General features: G+C 34.5%; 1 protein-coding gene across 3 annotated transcripts in view; it reads left to right on the top strand.

The window, feature by feature from the left end:
- Positions 1-6,880: 6,880 nt before the first annotated feature.
- The window catches only part of LOC129264757 (sodium-coupled monocarboxylate transporter 2-like), a 40,806-nt gene continuing 28,762 nt past the window's right edge, over positions 6,881-18,924 (top strand). The window contains exon 1 of one of the 3 annotated variants that reach the window (XM_064102200.1): positions 6,881-7,000. Coding sequence is in view for 1 of the 3 variants with exons in the window: in XM_064102198.1 (XP_063958268.1) it covers positions 12,187-12,288 (102 nt within the window). In the remaining 2 variants the exon portion in view is untranslated. Of the gene's footprint in view, positions 7,001-12,158; positions 12,433-18,924 lie in introns of those variants that run through there. The other 2 variants (XM_064102199.1, XM_064102198.1) reach the window with 2 other exon arrangements.

Consider the following 18,924-nt stretch of genomic DNA (forward strand, 5'->3'; position numbering starts at 1 on the left):
AAATGAGTCCAAAAGCAGCATTACAATTGTGCTATTCTTGTAAGAGGTTTTAAGCTATTATTTCTTGTTCATCTTGCATCAAAGTTTCATATTCTAATTTTAAAAAAATTTGTAATGAAAGTTCATTCATGTAGATATTCATTCCTTTAATCGAAGCGACTGTAAACACATTTTCACTTTTTTTGTTAAGTATTTGTGTCTCAACTGTCAGAAATGGGAGTGATTAATTATCTGAAATTCATTATTGTTGTATATTTTGGTATACTTTTGTACAAATTTTGTCTGTCATACATGTTTGAAACTCGATACATGATTTTAACTGCAAATATTTTGCGCCATTTTTCCGAGAGTAGCACGCTATTATCTTTTATCCATATAAAGTTGTAACAGTGTATAAATGTTGTCTGTTGTAAGTTATTACACCGCAAAAAAAGGTTTGGAAATGTTTTTGTTCTTCAACACCGCCGTGATTGGCAGACCATTTTTTATGAATTAGTTCACGGATGAGCTCAATAAGGGGTAAACTATCGATTCTGGTGTGACCAACAGTTGCTCGAACTCTGACCAGCTGTTAGAATTTTGACCATCAGTGAGTTACTAAAAATTCGTTGATCAAAATATTTGCTCACATGTTCAATAAATAATTTGAGAGTATTGCCGAACATTCTTTGCTGTGTATTAATGAAAACTTTGGTCATAATATAACGCACCTGATATGAAGTACGTTTAAACTAACCCTTTCGTTTTTTTAGAATTGATCATGTTGATAGATTGGCCAATACGCCAGTGTATAAATAGGGCGATGAAGGAGACAATCTGATCCTGATTGCCTATTAACCATTATTATGAATGAAATAAGGATTGAAATAAGAATACGTTCACATCTTTTGTTTGACAAACCCAGACATTTGTCATTTATTTTTACAACTTTTATACACACTCTTTGAGAGACGGCAATGAGTCAAATGTATTCTGATATTGTATTACAATGTACACATTTTTATTTACTTCATTTCCAATTACATATACGACAAATGTTAAATTAAAAAGAATACTATAAAGCAATTTTAAGTAACCTTATCTTTTTTCAAATAAACAAGGCTTATTACAGTGTTTTTTTTTCAAATAAAAAAGGAAAATCATCGCTTTAACATAATTTGTGATTATTCCCAATGGATTTTCTGCTTGCTTTATATTAACAAATCTATAATGGCCGCTTCGAGGTAAATCATTTACTGATTGATTGCTAAATTAACATTTGAATCGAGGGCCGATCTTCACACAAAACCACTGGAATATGCCAATTTCTTGTATTATTGCACTTCATTCATACATAAATTTAAGGCATTTATAATTTGAATTGGACTTTGGACGATGGATTTGGATAAGGAAAGCGTATAAATCTCAGTAGTCCACGGTTTGTATAATTGAAAGCTCTTCAATACAGCCCTTACCAAGTTTATGACATCCCTGAAAGGAACGCCACAGCAGAGCCAATGTCAAGTTAGTTGTATATCCTATGCCTGGAATCAATCGCATCTAAAACACAACATTACTTAGAACTGCGGTTCGTGTGCAAAATTCTTGTTAATACTACATGTATGGTAACAGCGACATGTCTCGATCAACGCATGCATTGTGAGGTACGTGCCGTGGCGCCTGGCAAGACACATTTGAGGTTCGATCCCAGGGTGGCGCCTTATTTCCGTAAGCTAATACTTGTGCATACACATGTTTCTGAAAATCGCATATTTTCTCGGTTTTGGAGGGGGAAAAATGATGTATGTCTGCAGGCACAGATCTGATTGAAACTTTGATCAATAAATGGGTTCTGAGACAAGACTAGCACAACGACAACGTGGTTGCAAAGAAAAGGAAAGGAAAGAAAAGAAAAGCAAGGGAAAGGAGAGAAAAAAAAGAAAAGAAACACGAAATAATAAAATATAAAAAAGGAAAAATAAGACTAAGGAAAGAGAAACAAAAGAAAAGAATAAATAGAAAAGGAAAAGAGGGGGAAAAAGAAAAGTAAATAGAACATAAAAAAATAAAGCAGTGGCAAAAAAGTAATTTCTTGACTGGTTGCCAGCCAAATCAAATTAAAAGAGAAGGTACGTACGACAGTGGAAGTTCACGAGTCGGTGCACCGCGGTGGTCCGTATTCTCAAAAAGAAATTTCATTTGTACCGTGCTACAAAACCATGGGATTGGCAGATTTCTCGCATTATTGCACTTCATTTAAACATGAATTTTGCACATTTATAATTGTACTTTGGACGATAGAATTTTGCGATGACTTAAAGGGATGGTCCGGGCTGAAAATATATCTAAATAAATATATAGTAAAATTCACAAAGCAAAATGCTGAAAATTTCATCAAAATCGGATAACGAAGTTATTGAATTGAAGTTTATCAATATTTCTTGAAAACATTTATGTGCATATCGTCATGAATATTCATTAGGTGAACCGGGCTGATAATATCACACCCCCACTTTCCTTTTTCTTATGTTATTACATGAAATATATATATATCTTAAAGTTTCACGTATTGGCTTCAGTAAGGTAAAAAAATAATGCTTTGATTGCCAATAAAGTTTTTATTGGCAATCAAAGCATTATCATCAGCATTATTTTGGCGGGGGTATCTGAATTTTTCAAAAAGAAAATAACATGCCTAAAAAGTTCAATATCTGCTCTTTTTTTCTGTACCTTAATCAAAGAAAATGGTCAAGAATTTAAAAAGTTCTGTTCCCTCGAAACAATGCTTGTATTTCCATAATTTCATTAAATAAACGTGTTTTCACCGGTTTCCCACTGCAGAAGCTATCGCACGGTTGACAAAAGACTGAACCATCTTATCGGTTTCCTTCATTTGTTATTAAGATATATCAGGAATATACAAAATAGTTTAAGCGGCTACTATTCGATATAATTCACCAGTATGCTTGGATGAAGAAATTCCCTCATTAAATCAGCTCATTTGCCTAAAGCCTCCTTCCGAACTAATCATCAGGACCAAGGTTTGTCTGTCTTCATACCGGACTTAATCTTGTGAAAGAGTAAACAATATCATATCCAAGGGCCCAAGTACCTACTTATTCCATTCTCAAAAATTCTAGATGTTCAATATTTAACTCGCGACCCAACAACAGCACATACAAGAGCCTATCAAGTTAAATGAACAAGAAGGCAATTAAGGCATGATGCAAAACAACCATTTTCCGACTCACCCTTGACGAGTGGCATGTATAAAGGAGGTACACAATGTATTAACATCAAGCATTGTAACTGATCTTCAGTTTTGAACGAACATAGTGACATTCCAGATGCAGTATATCAGACCCACTCATAACAATGTGGATTTTTCCCTGTCGAGTGAATGTATCGTGACTATCATTAAAAAAAACAATTAAGGTGAATTTATACCTTTTGACATTCCACTTTTAATAATATGTTCATAACTTGCGAAATACGAACAGACAGTATGCCTGATCAACTGAGTGTTGCCAAGTGGCATGTTTAAAAGTGTAACGAGTGATCAAACAACAGAAAAAATGTGCCTAATCAATATAACACTTGACATAGATAGCATCGATTCCATTTATCGTGATTAATTCGATCAAGTTCAATAAACAATTCTACTTTAAGGCATGATGCAAAACAGTCATTTTCCTATATCATATCCAAGGGCCCAAGTACCTATTTATCCCATTCTCAAAAATTCTAGATGTTCAATATTTAACTCGCGACCCAACAACAGCACATATAAGAGCCTATCAAGTTAAATGAACAAGAAGGCAATTAAGGCATGATGCAAAACAAACATTTTCCGACTCACCCTTGACGAGTGGCATGTATAAAAGAGGTACACATTGTATTGATCTCAATCATTGTAACTGATCTTTTAGAGCGAACATAATGGCATACCGATGCAGTATATCAGACCCACTCTTACAATAATTGGAATGTGCAATTCTGGTATACAAAGTATAAATACGGTATCGTGTCAAATCTTTTTTTAACCGACACTCCACCCTGATAAATGTGAAAGTTTGGATGAATAAAAAATGATCATTTAGACTTAGTCAAATTGACTGACACTTGCGGAGTGGCATGATTATGTGCGATAGTCCAGGGTTAAGGCGTTAACCCCGGCTAAGCAAATACGTAGTATGGGGTTAAGAGAGGCAGTGTGGAACCAATAAAAGATAGTATGGGGTTAAATATAGTTCGGGGTTAAGGAAGGATAGTATGGGGTTAAGGAAATGCAGTGAGAAAAGCATATTACTTGCTTTATGCAATTAATGAGATGAACCAGAGAATGGCATCTCCCTGGATCATCATCCAGTCATGTCCCATCAAATCATGTCCCACTCAAGAGAGCAATAGTCCTACCTTCCAATATTTACGCAAGAGTTCGGTCACACTACCGGCTTTCGCACCGTACTCCAAGCCGATACAAAATCGATCATTGCCAAGCGGCTCAGCAGGTATGGTCGTGCGGTCGCATGAGGATAAAAGCTGACGGCATTTGACTCTATGGTGTCGACATCTAAACCGACGATGAGCGCCGTCGTATCTTTGGGCGACTGGGACGACGTCCTTTTCGCTATTATGCTCTTAATTTCTGCCATCATCGGCATTTACTCGGCCTGTTCCTGGGACAAACAACGGACTGCCGAATTTGATAAAGTTTTAACCAATTGTTGTGAGGACAGTACGTTGCCCAACATTTTTTTAAGAGTGTATGATACGAGTTAGTTTGCCAGTATAGACTCTGATTAAAACTGATCATTAGTGTATCCTGGAACGAGACTACAAGATAACTAATATGCTTTTCACATTGCACTTTTTTCCCTTAACCCCGGGAAATTGGTGGGGTTAAGGGAGGGTCTTTGGCCCTGCCAAAAAGCAGGGTTTGTCGGCTTTTTGTGGTGCTAGCACCACAATTGCGGTGCTAAGAGATGCAGTGTGAAACCGGGCTAAGGAAAAGTGGGGCTAAGCAATAGCCAATCACAGAAGTCGAAATTGCACATTAATCATGCTCTGTGTGGCTAAATCATCAATGTTCATGAGCTGTTTTGATAGGGTGTTAACCCCGGCAAAGCAAATAATATGTGATTAAGGATAGTCAGGGGTTTAGGATAGTACGGGGTTAAGGAAATGCAGTGAGAAAAGCATATTACTTGCTTTATGCAACATATTACTTGCTTTATGCAATTAATGAGATGAACAAGAGAATGGCATCTCCCTGGATGAACAGTGACGAGTTAAAAAGGGATGGTCCGGGCTGAAAGTATTTATAGCTTAATAAATAGAATAGAATTCACTGAGCAAAATGCCGAAAATTTCATCAAAATCGGATAACAAATTACAAAGTTATTGAATTTTAAAGTTTAGCAATATTTTGTGAAAACAGTCGTCATGAATATTCATTCGGTGGGCTGATGATATCTCCACTTGTTCTTTTGTATTTTATTATATGAAATTAGGTTTATTCAATTTTTTTTCCTCCAAGAACTAGAAAAATTGGATTGACAACCGATTTAGTGCATTAGAAATGTATTGCTGCAACTTATTTCATTATAAGGGAGACATATTATTCACAACAAGTATGAAATAATGATAAAAATATGATTTTATGTAATAATATAAGAAAACGGAAAGTGGAGATGTGACATCATCAGCCCACCTAATGAAAATTCATGACGACTGTTTTCATAAAATATTGCTAAACTTTAAACTTCAATAACTTTATTATTTGTTATCCAATTTTGATGAAATTTTCGGCATTTTGCTTAGTGAATTCTACTCTATGTATTTAAGATAGAAATATTTTCAGCCCGGACCATCGCTTTAACATCATCATCCAGTCATGTCCCATGAAATCATGCCCCACTCAAGAGAGCAATTGTCCTACCTTCTGATATTTACGCAAGAGTTCGGTCACACTACCGGCTTTCGCATCGTACTCCAAGCCGATAAAAAATCGATCATTGCCAAGCGGCTCAGCAGGTATGGTCCTGCGGTAGCATGAGGATAAAAGCTGACGGCATTTGACTCTATGCTCACATATGGTCTCGACATCTTAACCGACGATGAGCGCCGTCGTATCTTTGGGCGTCTGGGACTACGTCCTTTTCGCTATTATGCTCTTAATTTCTGCCATCATCGGCATTTACTCGGCCTGTTCAGGGGACAAACAACGGACTGCGGATGAGTATTTCCTGGGAAATCGTAAAATGCACGTTGTCCCAGTCGCACTTTCAATGATGATTACCTACATATCTGCTATGTCGGTCCTAGGCATACCGGGAGAGATCTACTTGTTTAATACTATGTATATGTGGAATATCCTCGGGTATGGTATAGGAGCACTTGTCTCTGCCCAATTGTTTGTACCCATCTATTTTGAATTGGAATTGACGAGTATATACGAGGTTTGTATAAGTGCCCTTTTCCTAATTTCTTGATAAATCGAAAAATACATATTAAAAATAGCAAATTTGAAATGAGTCTAGAACCGAACTAGTAAGGGATTACGATTTTGACTGCTTATAAAAAGCATTTCGTTATTTTTTTCGGATTTTTCAAGCGCTCATAATTTTTATAGCCAGTTTATATTCTATGGATTCACATTACCCCCCCCCCCCCCGCGCACATGCTGGTGAAGCAGTTCTCTGGGTCAGATGCATAAAAAGTAGCAATTGCTTGTGCCAGGCTTTTCCTTGATTCCGTATGCATAAAAACGAGCGATTAAATGCTTTTGCTAGTAAGCTCAAGCAAGGCCTGGTAGCATCTACTTGACGATTAAACTATTGTTAAAAAGCGTAGGCATAAACCGAGCATTGATTTGCATGGGGTTTTTTTTAGCTCCGTCAGAGCAGCTTGAGCGTTAACTTGCTTGATCAGGGCGTTCGCGTTTTATAATCATGTTTATGCACCTGAGAGACAACTTCAAGGTGTAAAGTAGCCTATATGAGTATGTTTTCTTCCTATAGTAAGTACAAAACCGAATGCAAACTATAATAAAATTTATTGATTAGAAACAACTTAAAAGAATTGTTCGAAGATGTTACATGAGAGAAGCAGTATTTTGCAATGCCACACCTGTTTGCGTTCGAGTCCAGCCTTTGTTCTGTGAGTCGTGTTCGCACCGAACTCATGCGTAAATATTGGAAGGTAGGACGATTGCTCTCTTAAATGGGACATGACTGGATGATGATGATAACTCGCCACTGTTAATCCAGGGAGATGCCATTCTCTGGTTCATCTCATTAATTTGCATAAAACATATTAGTTATCTTTCTATAGCCTCGTTCCAGATACACTAATGATCAGTTTTAATCAGAGTCTATACTGGCAAACTAACTCCGTCATACACTCTTAAAAATGTTGGGCAACGTATTGTCCTCACAACAATTGATTAAAACTTTATCCAACTCTGGGTAGTTTTAGACCAATACAATGTGCTTTGGGTGAAAACTACACAGTATTAGATGAAAACTACCCAGAGTAGGATGAATTTTTTAACCAGTTGTTGTGTGGACAGTATGTTGCCCAACAATTTAAGAGCGTACACAAGATGGGTCAACCTTGATGTCCGAAAAAGAACATTTTGCGTATTCTTGCCGATATGATAGGTGGACATGAGTGCAATGAAACATCGAGTTGACGGTTTCCTGTATCATATAATTCCTAAGGTAAGCTAGCCAAAGTAATTATTTTCTCATTTTATTTTTACACCTAGTACTTGGAACTCCGTTTCAACAAGACTATACGTGTAATCTACATGATTATTTTCTTCTTCCAAATGGTATGTATTCATATTAAGCATTGTAATGAAGTAATAGGAAGATTTTTTGTTAAGATTATTTTATATAAGACCAAGTATATTTAAGGATTTGAAAAAACATTACATTGAATATTTCATTACAATATCTGATTTAAGATAAGATAATTTGGGCATTTCAAAGTTTCCCTTCTCTGAGAAAATACATTTATATTTCTTTCATTGGTTTCAACACGCGACAAATCAGCAAGAATCGTCTATAATTGTAATGATTGTGCGTGAATACAAATATGGACTGTAAACCATTGAAATATATAAAGACTGAACACTCTTAAAGGCATGAACAGAAACAAAACACTAGAAATGCACCAAGAGAGAAAAATATGATAAAAATATACAATTCAGATTCGTAGGCCCAGAGGGAGGGGGTCAGGGTATGTGATAAGGGCCAAAAAGACCTATTAGTGACGTCGTTTTTCTCAATTGAATGATGGTATTTTTTGTCATTTATTCGTTTCATTTCATTTACTTTCTACAAAATGCAAATCAGGTTAATACAGTCGAGTCAGTACAAATTAATACGATAGATATGAGATTGTGCTAACAGTCATTTTCTAATTTCTTGATTAAATATAGCAAGGGCCAACAACAAAGTGAATACTGACTGCATTTTAAGATTACAAAAGAGAGCAACATGGCATTGTACTGTGTCTCGATAGTTTAATAACAATGATACAAATAACAGATATGATTTTATATTTTATGATCCACTCTGCAGAGTGCCCAAAGCGCAATTGAAAAAAAAGGAAAAAAGATAGAAAGATACATATGCAATGATGAAATTGACCATTATAATGATCCTTATTTTTCATACTTAAAACATTCGAAATTATTGATATTCGTATAATGCAAATTTCACTTTATGAATGGCTTACACAAAAAAGAGTTACATTTACTTTAGATAGATACATTCATCATGTTCATAGCCCTCTAACTATTGGTAGTCTTTTGACATGAATTTGTTCACTCCGAGAAGTGCTTTGACCCGTAAATCAATAAGATATGTAGAACGTAACATATACGATTTTGTAAAAATATTTTATCATTCAAAAATAATCTATAGGATTTATTTATCTCAAAATAGATTGAATTATATTACTTCAGAGTACCTTTCTGAACTGAGGTTCATGATAGTGTCTTTAATTTAAGATGCAAAACAGGGCGATTCCACACTAGAACTTCAAAAATATCATAACTTTCAACATGCTTTCAATAAGTCATAAGTAGTGTAATATTTTACTATGATACCTAAATTTTTTTAAAGTTGTGAGTTTTAACCAAAAGAGAAGTCAGATTTTTTTTTTTTTTTTGGGGGGGGAAACAATGGAATTTTCAATAATTTTGCTGATTAAATAGTAAAGTACAAACACTGCCTGGAACCATTATTGGCAAAGCACGAGAGGATTGAAAATATTGCAGGTCAATGGAATAATGTATCATTGATGGTTCCAAATAATATCTACAACATTTTCATAATCCATAATAGGGACAGCCCTGATTTTTCTGAACCTATTTTTGGCAACGTCCGTACGACACATGAAAATGCAAACGTTTTTCGTAGACTTTTATTTTTATGAGTTTCTCTATCTTTGACACATGGATGATTGATTTATCCTTCGGGGATCTAATGTACTGCATTTCATTTTTCAATAATTGTCCTATTAAAAGTTGTCCCGTACGACACACAATATATACTGCATTTCATTGCAGGATTTGGATTCAGAAACCAGAAACAGTAGGCCTATTTTATTTTAAGTAATTTATTTGACATTAAGTGAACTGAATAGGCAGCGGCGTAACAGGGGTCGGTGGCCAGGGGGGGGGGGGGGGGGGGGGGGCAAGAGCCAAAAACAAAAGTTCCCGGTCATATCATGGTATGAACAGGTGTAACGAGGCGACTATTTTGAGAAGGCCAGATATTGCGTATCGGGCAGAATTTATCTTTTTTTAAAAAGTTGCGAGCGAGCGAAGCGAGCGCCTTTTTAATACAAAAATCCAATTTTGTGATAGATTTTGACATGATATCCAGAGAATAATATATTTCACTCTTCTCTCTTTAGTTTTTTTTTGGTGGTCTGTACGCCACTGTGAACAGGATTCTTTGCGGCTGTAGCGTGAAGGGTAAAAAAACTAAGGGCGCAGTATAGCCCATGTGCTAAAAAGCTGCTTTATATAAGTCCCGAGAGAGCGAAGCGAGCGAGAAAAAAATCACCTTTTCATGAGAATCTAACTTTGAGCTATTTTTTGACATTATATTCAGTAAATAAAATCATATCCTACACTTTTCCTTTGCTTTTCTTTCCTCCTTTTTTTTTTGTTCTTGTTTGTAGAAATTTTTGGGGCCATGTCCCAAACCTTCCATACGCAGTGATGTGCGGTTGGGGTCCGGGTCGGAGCCCCGGAACTTCTTGATATCAAAGCCATTTAAACCTCGCAGATTGCCGTTATTTTAATCAAATCGCGGGCATATACAAAATATAGATTTTACACAACACATTTATTCAACCCAGTTGCGTAATGAACCAAATATTTTGAGGGGGCAAAACGTAGCAATGTGGAAAAAATTTGTAAAAAGTCGCCAGCGTGCAAAGCGAGCTTGAAAAATAATTGCCTATTGAAATTACATTCTAATTATGTGATAGATTTTTCCATTATATTCAGCAAATAACACATTTCATTATACGTTGTCTCCTATAATTTCTTTTATTTCCTCTTGGGTGTGGAACCAAGACCCCCCCCCCCCCCCCCCCCGCGCACCTGTATGCCAGTGATTGAACGTGATTTAACGGGGGGCGTTATAGAGCCATTTGAAGGTTATAAATGAAGAGCCCCTGCTGCGTTGGGTCTGGGGCAAAGCCCCGGTAGCTTATTTGCATAAAATTTAGGCAAGCTTATAGCACAATGTTGTATGCAGTCCATCTTTCTTCCCGCTCTTTAATTTCAATCATCGGCAGCCCGGTCGTGTTATTATTTTTTTCTTGTCCCTCTTCTTTGTTTTCCAATTAAGCTTTCGACTAATTACATTCTACTTTCGTTTCCCGCTATTGTTTGCCATTTTGTCATCTTTTAATTTATTTCCCACCGTGCTATTGCATGACATAGGCCTATTTCGGAATGATTTGTTCTTTCTCAAATGTTCTTCTTTCGTACATTTTCCCGCTTGCCTTTTCCATTAAAAAAAAAAGTTTTTTCTTCGTTTTCTTTTCATTTTTCCCTTTCCTTTTCCTCCTTTCCTTTCCCCTTTCCTTCCCCTTTCCCTTTTTTTCTCCCTCCTTTTTTTCTTTTTCCCATTTTTCTTTTATTTTCCCGGTGAAATCCGCCTGGGGGGCAGCTTGCCCCCCCCCCCCTGCCCCCCGCCTGTTACGCCACTGTGAATAGGTATTTTTTTATCTCCATAGAACATGAAATAGGTGATTCTAACCATTTTAATTGACTTCATGTAGGCCTATTCTTTTGTGAATCCCTTTAGCTAATACCTTGGTCACATTTGCTCTACGGCGGCCGTACGGCGAGTCGAAAACAGTCGTTTTATTCATTTTCACCCAAAGCACCTATATGTAGCTGGTACAAAAAATGTTAAAACGGCTGGTTTCGGCTCGCCGTACGGCCGCCGTAGAACAAATGTGACCAAGGTATAAGCTGGCGATTGTCACTGGTCAGAGCTTGTAAATTTCTTTGAGCATGAAAAGAGAACCTTAATAATTGATTCACCCTAGCATGAAAGAGGATTTTCCCTTGCATGCTAGTGTGAAATTATTATAAGATACACAAAAAAAGATTTACACATCAATCATCCAGTTTTAACTCCCTTGATGATCACTAATTTTTTTGATATACAGTATTGAAACTCCTTACATTTCTCAAGCTGTTAAAAAAATATGGAAAATAAGACAAACATTACGGTTTCATGAAATGCAAAAAAGTTTTAAAAAGTAAAATCGCATTTCTTTAGAAATAAAAAACAAATGTCGAATTAAAAGTTTACAGTTGTGAAATATATCATGTATATATATTTCATATGTAAAATCATAACATTTTAGTCCCAAAATGTACACAAACAGATTAATTCATTCATTGTTTAAATAGTATATTGGAAATCATCACTCAATTCACTAAAATTTAACTTCACACAAAACCTCAAGTTTTGTTAGCTCTCAAAAATGCTGTGAACCGTTGTACATTTCCGAATATGAAAAAATGATGATATATGCTCCCAATTGTATAAATAACGGATAGAATATGGTTACATAATTATACGAAATATCTATCCCAAAAGGTCGAAAATGTTCAGAGACGAGCCACCCGCATAATACTCAAACAAAAAAAGACAAGAAATGTCCTATCATGACAGATTATTAAAACTCAACTGGCAAACATTGGAATCAAGGAGGACATTTTCACTACTATTTTATGTTGTCAAAGCTTTGTATGGTATTGTACGTTGTGATGCAGTTAGGTGTTCCATTATCATTAACAGTCGGCATTTGGAGGACGTGAAGTTCAACCACCTCCGAGCGCGAACAAATTGACTTCATCTATCAGCTATTAATTCTTTTCCCCGTTACTGGGATGAATTGCCGGTAAGTTTGCGCTCTGGGGTGGTTGTTAACTCACTTATCTCATGGACGAATGAACTAAGAAACAATTTTGTGCTTAGCCGGTGATGAATGACCATGTTTATCTTTGCAGGAATTTATTATTTAGGATTGTGTTTGTGGCAGTTATCCTTGTTGTTTTTATATCTTCGTAGCGACTATTTTATTTTTAAATTTAAATTCATTGATATTGATATTTTAAGTTAAGATGAAGTGATATCAAGTAGACCTATGTTATTCTATTATAATTTATCTTAAACCTTTTTGTTCATACTCACTCTTTTATCCGCTTCTGTTTTATGTAAGCACCCACTGGATAGGGTCAAATGGTCTTCATTGACTACAGTAATTCAGTTAACTTTATTTGACCCTGGCAGTCCAGTGGGTGCTCAATCTATACTCTGTTATGTTTATTATGTGTTGTACTTCACTGTACCAATTTCTATACTTTTCAATGCCGAAATAAATAATAATAATAATAATAATAATAATAATAATAATTATATTGTTCTGAATGACTACTTATGGCTTTTCATTAAAAAGGAAGAATTTAGGGGCAACGCTCCACTTCTGATTAATAAAAAGTTCATTGTTTAATATAGGCTGTCCAATACTATACGCAAGTGTCTGTACAGCACACAAGACAGTGTCCCGTACGACACAATATTTTATTTATGACATATTGACAGAAATATTCAGCCAATATTGGTTTCTAACATAATATATGTCTTGAGTTTGAAAGGATTATCATTATTATCAGCTAAATAAAGGGATTTAAGAAGTCAAAGAGACATAAAATAAGAAAGTCTGGCTTCAATTTAGAGATGCCGTACGACACATTTTGAGTGTCCCGTACGCCACAATGTTCTCAACAAAATTATATGCTTTATTTTTTCATGAATGTTTAATTTGTTTTCTTTGATATATGTGTTCGTTCTTGGGTAATTGAATATCAGTTTTTATGAAAATTATCTGTCCAACTCACAGACTTTAGAGTGCAAACTTGAGGTTTCCAAAAACAGCTATTTTTTCTGCGTCCCGTACGACACATTTCTATTTCAAATCTGTGTTATACAGGATGTGAATTTAATTCATGTTAAGTCTTAGTTTTACTAACACTCTGGTAGTACTTGATGATCATCTTTAGTTAATGGAATATTTTTTGGTTTTCTTGTCGAAAAACTGTCAAATGTTCCAGTACGACACGTGTGGTATCACCCGATCAACATCCATTCTTTTGTCTCATTATGCTGTAGGGGCAGTATTTTATTTCATTTTTATTTCATTTTTGTTATTTTTTATTATTATTATTTCGTATTTTATGCCACAAAAGTGCACAAAACGTGTGCTAAAATGCTCAGAAGCTTCTCCAATAAGCCAGTTCACGGTTAGCTCATGATTTAGCTCATTAGCTCATGATGTAATAAGAAATATTTTTATACTACACTTGGCAATGGTAGGGGGAAAAAACGACATTTCGCTTACCAAGATACTTTTATTTTAACTTTCATTCAATCCATTCATTATTATTACTATTGTATTTTATGTAATTGTAGTCTGGGGATTCTTGAGGTTTCTTTTAGTTTTTTTCTTTTCTTTGTTTTCTTCTATATCATTGTAAATGAATAGGCGTTTTCCTTGTGCTATATGTAACAACAGCGTGAAAAATAACCAAAAGGGGCTACTTTGTACATCTTGCAATTTATGGGTTCATATTTCTTGTGTCAACATTGCTTTGAGGATTTATAATGATGATTCAGAACTTTTCTTAGATTGGAAATGTCCAAAATGTATAATGAAAGAATTACCTTTTTATAATGATACTTCTGATACTTTAAACCTACCGATTTATAGTGAACCATTTGTTGGACATGACGAAAGAAATTGTAAATATCGGGAGTTATCATTAAAGGGATTACGTTTTGCGCATTCAAGTGTTGTAAGCTTATTGAGGAATATTGATGAAATACGTTCAATTCTCATTGACAATCGAATTCACATATTTGCACTTAATGAAACGAGATTAGATGATAGCATCAATGATGGTGAGGTACTTATACCAAATTATGAAATAATCCGTAAAGATAGAAATAGAGTAGGAGGTGGAGTTGCAATTTACATCCACGAATCTTTGAAATTTACGCTATTAGAGCATGATTCTTTGTCTTCGATAGAAGCAATAGCGATTGTTACTCATTTAAAAAATACTCAACCTATTATATTTGTTAATTGGTACAGACCTCCTAATTCCCATAGTGCGGTTCTCGATTACTATGAACAAATGTTATCTTTTGTTAGTGGATTTAACTATTCAATAATAATAATGGGAGATGCAAATTTTTATCTAAAACGCCCGAGTAATTCACAGACTTTGAAATACAATCAAATCAATAGTATTTATTCGCTAGAACAAATTAATACTTCTAAATATACACGAATAGTGGGCGGTTCCGCAACACTAATTGATCATATGCTTACAAATTCTATAAATAAAGTGAGGTCTTTTGGTGTAATCGATAATGGGCTTAGTGATCATGCTATGAGTTTTCTCATTTGGAAATCCCATTCAATAGGTACCCATGAAAAATATATTTCCATCAGGAAGTGTAGAAATATTGATATTAATCGCTTTAAGTCTGATGTTAAAAACCAAAATTGGAATGAAATTTTGATGATATAAATGATGCGGTAAAAAGGTGGGAAGAACTTTTGCTAGAGGTTGTGGATAAACATATGCCATTTAAAACTAAACGTGTAAAGAATAAACACTCTCCCTGGCTTAATGAACATCTCTTCAACTTAATGAAACAGAGAGATCGAATTAAACGTAAAGCTAAATCTAAACAAGAGGAAAGGTTATGGGTAGAGTATAGGCGCTTAAGAAATAAAGTCACCTATGAAATTAAAAAAAGAAAAAAAGAAATATTATTATGAAAAATTATGTCAAAATCAAACTAGAAATGAGTCTTGGAAAGTATTAAAATCATTTATATCAAATCGTAATGTATCATCTGCTAACCATTCATGCACTGGTGACGCTTTCGATACTGCTAACAAATTTAATCTACATTTTGCAAGTGTTGCTAACAACGTATCTATTGATGAAACGCAAGGTTTAACAGATTTTCCTCAAGTACTTGATATTGATGATACATTTACTTTAAACAAGATACAAGAAAGTGATATTTTGAAAGAAATCGATACACTTAAAAACAAAAAGTCTGTTGGAGTTGATGGTATATCTACATTTATTCTAAAGACTTGTGCAAATGAATTAGTCCCCTCAATAACCTATTTAATAAATAAATCTATTGTAGACGGAAAAGTACCAGGTAAATGGAAAGTTGCCAAGATAATACCTTTACACAAAAAGGGGGACAAATCGAATCCTGATAATTTTAGACCAATTTCATTACTCCCATGTGTTTCTAAGTTACTTGAAAGGGTCATTCAAAAACAGCTATTGCATTATCTGAATAAAAACCAAATCCTCATTTCTGAACAATCAGGATTTAGACCTAAACACTCAACTACGACAGCCCTATCAAAGGTTACTGATGAATGGCTTCTTGCCATGGATAATGGGGATTATACGGGAGCCGTCTTTTTAGACTTACAAAAAGCCTTTGACCTAGTCAATCACCAAATACTTTTATCTAAACTCTCTCTTCTTGGAGTTACTGGTAAATCACTCGATTGGTTCTTAAGCTATCTTTCCGATCGCAAAATTAAAACTTGTTTGAATAATGTCTTTTCTTATGAATATGTAATTTCAAATGGTGTACCCCAGGGGTCTATATTGGGTCCGCTTCTTCTCGATTTGTCATGCTCTCTTCATAAATGTTCTTTTCATTTATATGCCGATGACTCTGTTTTATATTTCTCGGACAAAAATCCACTTGTAGTTGAAAGAACACTTAATAATGAACTGAAAAATGTTGCAAATTGGATGAGCAAAAATCGATTAAAACTTAACTGTAATAAAACCGTAAGCTGGTAAGAATGTTTTTAGGTACTCGGCATATGTTGGCAAGACATAAAAATCTTCACTTACGCATTCGCGAAACAGATATTCAAATGGTAGAAAGTGTTAAATATCTTGGAGTTTTTATAGATACGGAACTTAAATGGAATGTTCATTTTGATCACATGTGTTCAAAAATCGGTAAAATGATTGGTTTTCTTGGCAGACTTAGGCGATTTGTTAATGAATCTAGTTTAAATTTAATATATTCTTCGGTTATCCTTCCACACTTTGATTATGCTGATATTGTTTGGCAATCTGCATCTAAAAAGTATTTGGATTTAATGCAAAAGCTACAAAATCGTGCAGGAAGAATTATTCTAAAAATCGATCCATATTTGCATACTTCATCCTCATACATCCATGATATCTTGAAATGGAAGACTTTAAATACCCGGCAAAAGGAACATATGTACGTAATGATGTTTAAAGTTTTGAATAATTTTGCACCTGATTATATGAAAACACAATTTTCTCGTAAAACATACCCTTACTCTCTGCGTACTGAAAATCATCTCAGTCTCCCAAAACCAAATTCAAACAGCTGTAAACGGACATTTTTGTATAGGGGGGCTACACTTTATAACAAATTACCAATTAATTTATCGTCTAGTTCAACGATTCAGTCCTTTAAATCAAATCTTCAATTGTATCTCGGTTTTCCATAATCATTTTGCCTGTTGTTGCTTTCTTTCTTTTCTTTTTTTTAAGGGTGGGTAGTGATGATTCTTTCTTTTCATGCATTAAATTAAGTTTTGAAGTTTTGTGTATATTTTTGTATATTTGCTTTATATGCATGTATTTATGTTTTAAAGGACCCCATGGAAGAACAGTTTTATTAATACCACTGAAATGGGCCATCCTCCATATGATCTGTATGTTATGTTAAATTGAGCATGTATATATTTTATATTTTTTATGGAAATAAATACAAACAAACAAACAAACAATCAACTTTTCTCAAATGACCTTTGTGATATTTCATTAGGATAGGCACTACCATTTTCAAATGTAGATGTTGCGTAAGCTTTGCCGGTAGAGTATTCAAATTATAAGAACAAAAGGCATTGTATAGACCAGGTGACTAGAATAGTACATCAGGGATTAAGTTTGGAAATCTGTTTTATTGTCTGCCTTTGGCACATTTGACTATTGTTTAGGCTACTGTCAAATACCAGTGATTATGAAGGCTCTATTTATTACTCTTCAGCTTGGACGTGATAAAATGAACATTTTGAAAGGAATACATGAATAATCATCAAATCACAAATGCCTATGTCAGTGAATTTGAAAGCCACCTTCATGGTTTATCTCAAATGACCTTTTTCTGCTCGTGCGCAGTTTACAACCGTGAACAGGCTTATTGTTCGCGGGTCGTTTGAAGTCGTTTTTTGTTCGGAAGAAGTTTTGAAAATAAAATTAATCGAGAAAAAAGCGACCCCAATGTTTTTCAGCAGCTATTATATCTGTTGGCTATTAGGCAGTGATAAAAAATACAGGTTTTCCCGTCCAATTTCGTCAAAATTTCAATTGATTTAATGATGTAATAATTCAATTTGCAACTAATTTGAATGACCTATAAGGTCAACATTTAATGGCCAAATACTTAATTCAATTTAATTTTATTGGCATACGATTTCATGGTTTTCTCATTTAAACATGTATAAAGAACGATCAAATTAAAATAGCTGAAGAAGTGTTTTCAAATTCGCACCGGTACCCTCCTTGCGAACGTTTAGGAATTCAAAATCATAAATATGCAATCACTTATAGGATATTGACAGTCTTTTTCGTTGGTGCTTATCATTTTTACTTCTTTTGAATAATTATGGAAATGGGTTTTACTTTGAAATTGGATGTATACAATTTTACTGAAATTTATCATCCATCTGACAAACCATCATCGGAACAACTCGTTTTTGTTAACTAACTATAAACTGTGGTCAATACCATGTCTCTTATCCGTTTCCTAACACAATATAAATTACAATTATGTAAAAAATATTTTAAAAAACAAGAAGAAGAAGATGGTGAAGAAAAATATCTACCATAGGCATAGGTCATCCACCCACTCACCAATCACTAGAAGAATAACCGTTCACAACCATATCCTATAAGTGTTACATGAATTACGTCTTTATCAAACATCATGATAATGGAATAAAATGAATCTAATTAAAAAAAACAGAAAAAATAGAAAGATCAGATAAAGTTTGAAAAAATATTAGATAACGTAATAAAAAAATTAACACAGAAACATGTTATCTTAATTTGGACGTTTAAAGTGCAAATATGTGTGCCGATAGATGGAATTGAAAATGGTATTTAAGGCAAAATTAAATACCATTAGCATTTGAACGAATGTCTCTCTAAATCAAATTTCTACAAATTCAAAGGAATGATGTAGAATTGAATTGAATGCTGAATAAATGAAAATGAACCATGTGTGCTGA

This window comes from Lytechinus pictus, chromosome 7 (assembly GCF_037042905.1).
Source record: "Lytechinus pictus isolate F3 Inbred chromosome 7, Lp3.0, whole genome shotgun sequence".
Taxonomy (NCBI): domain Eukaryota; kingdom Metazoa; phylum Echinodermata; class Echinoidea; order Temnopleuroida; family Toxopneustidae; genus Lytechinus; species Lytechinus pictus.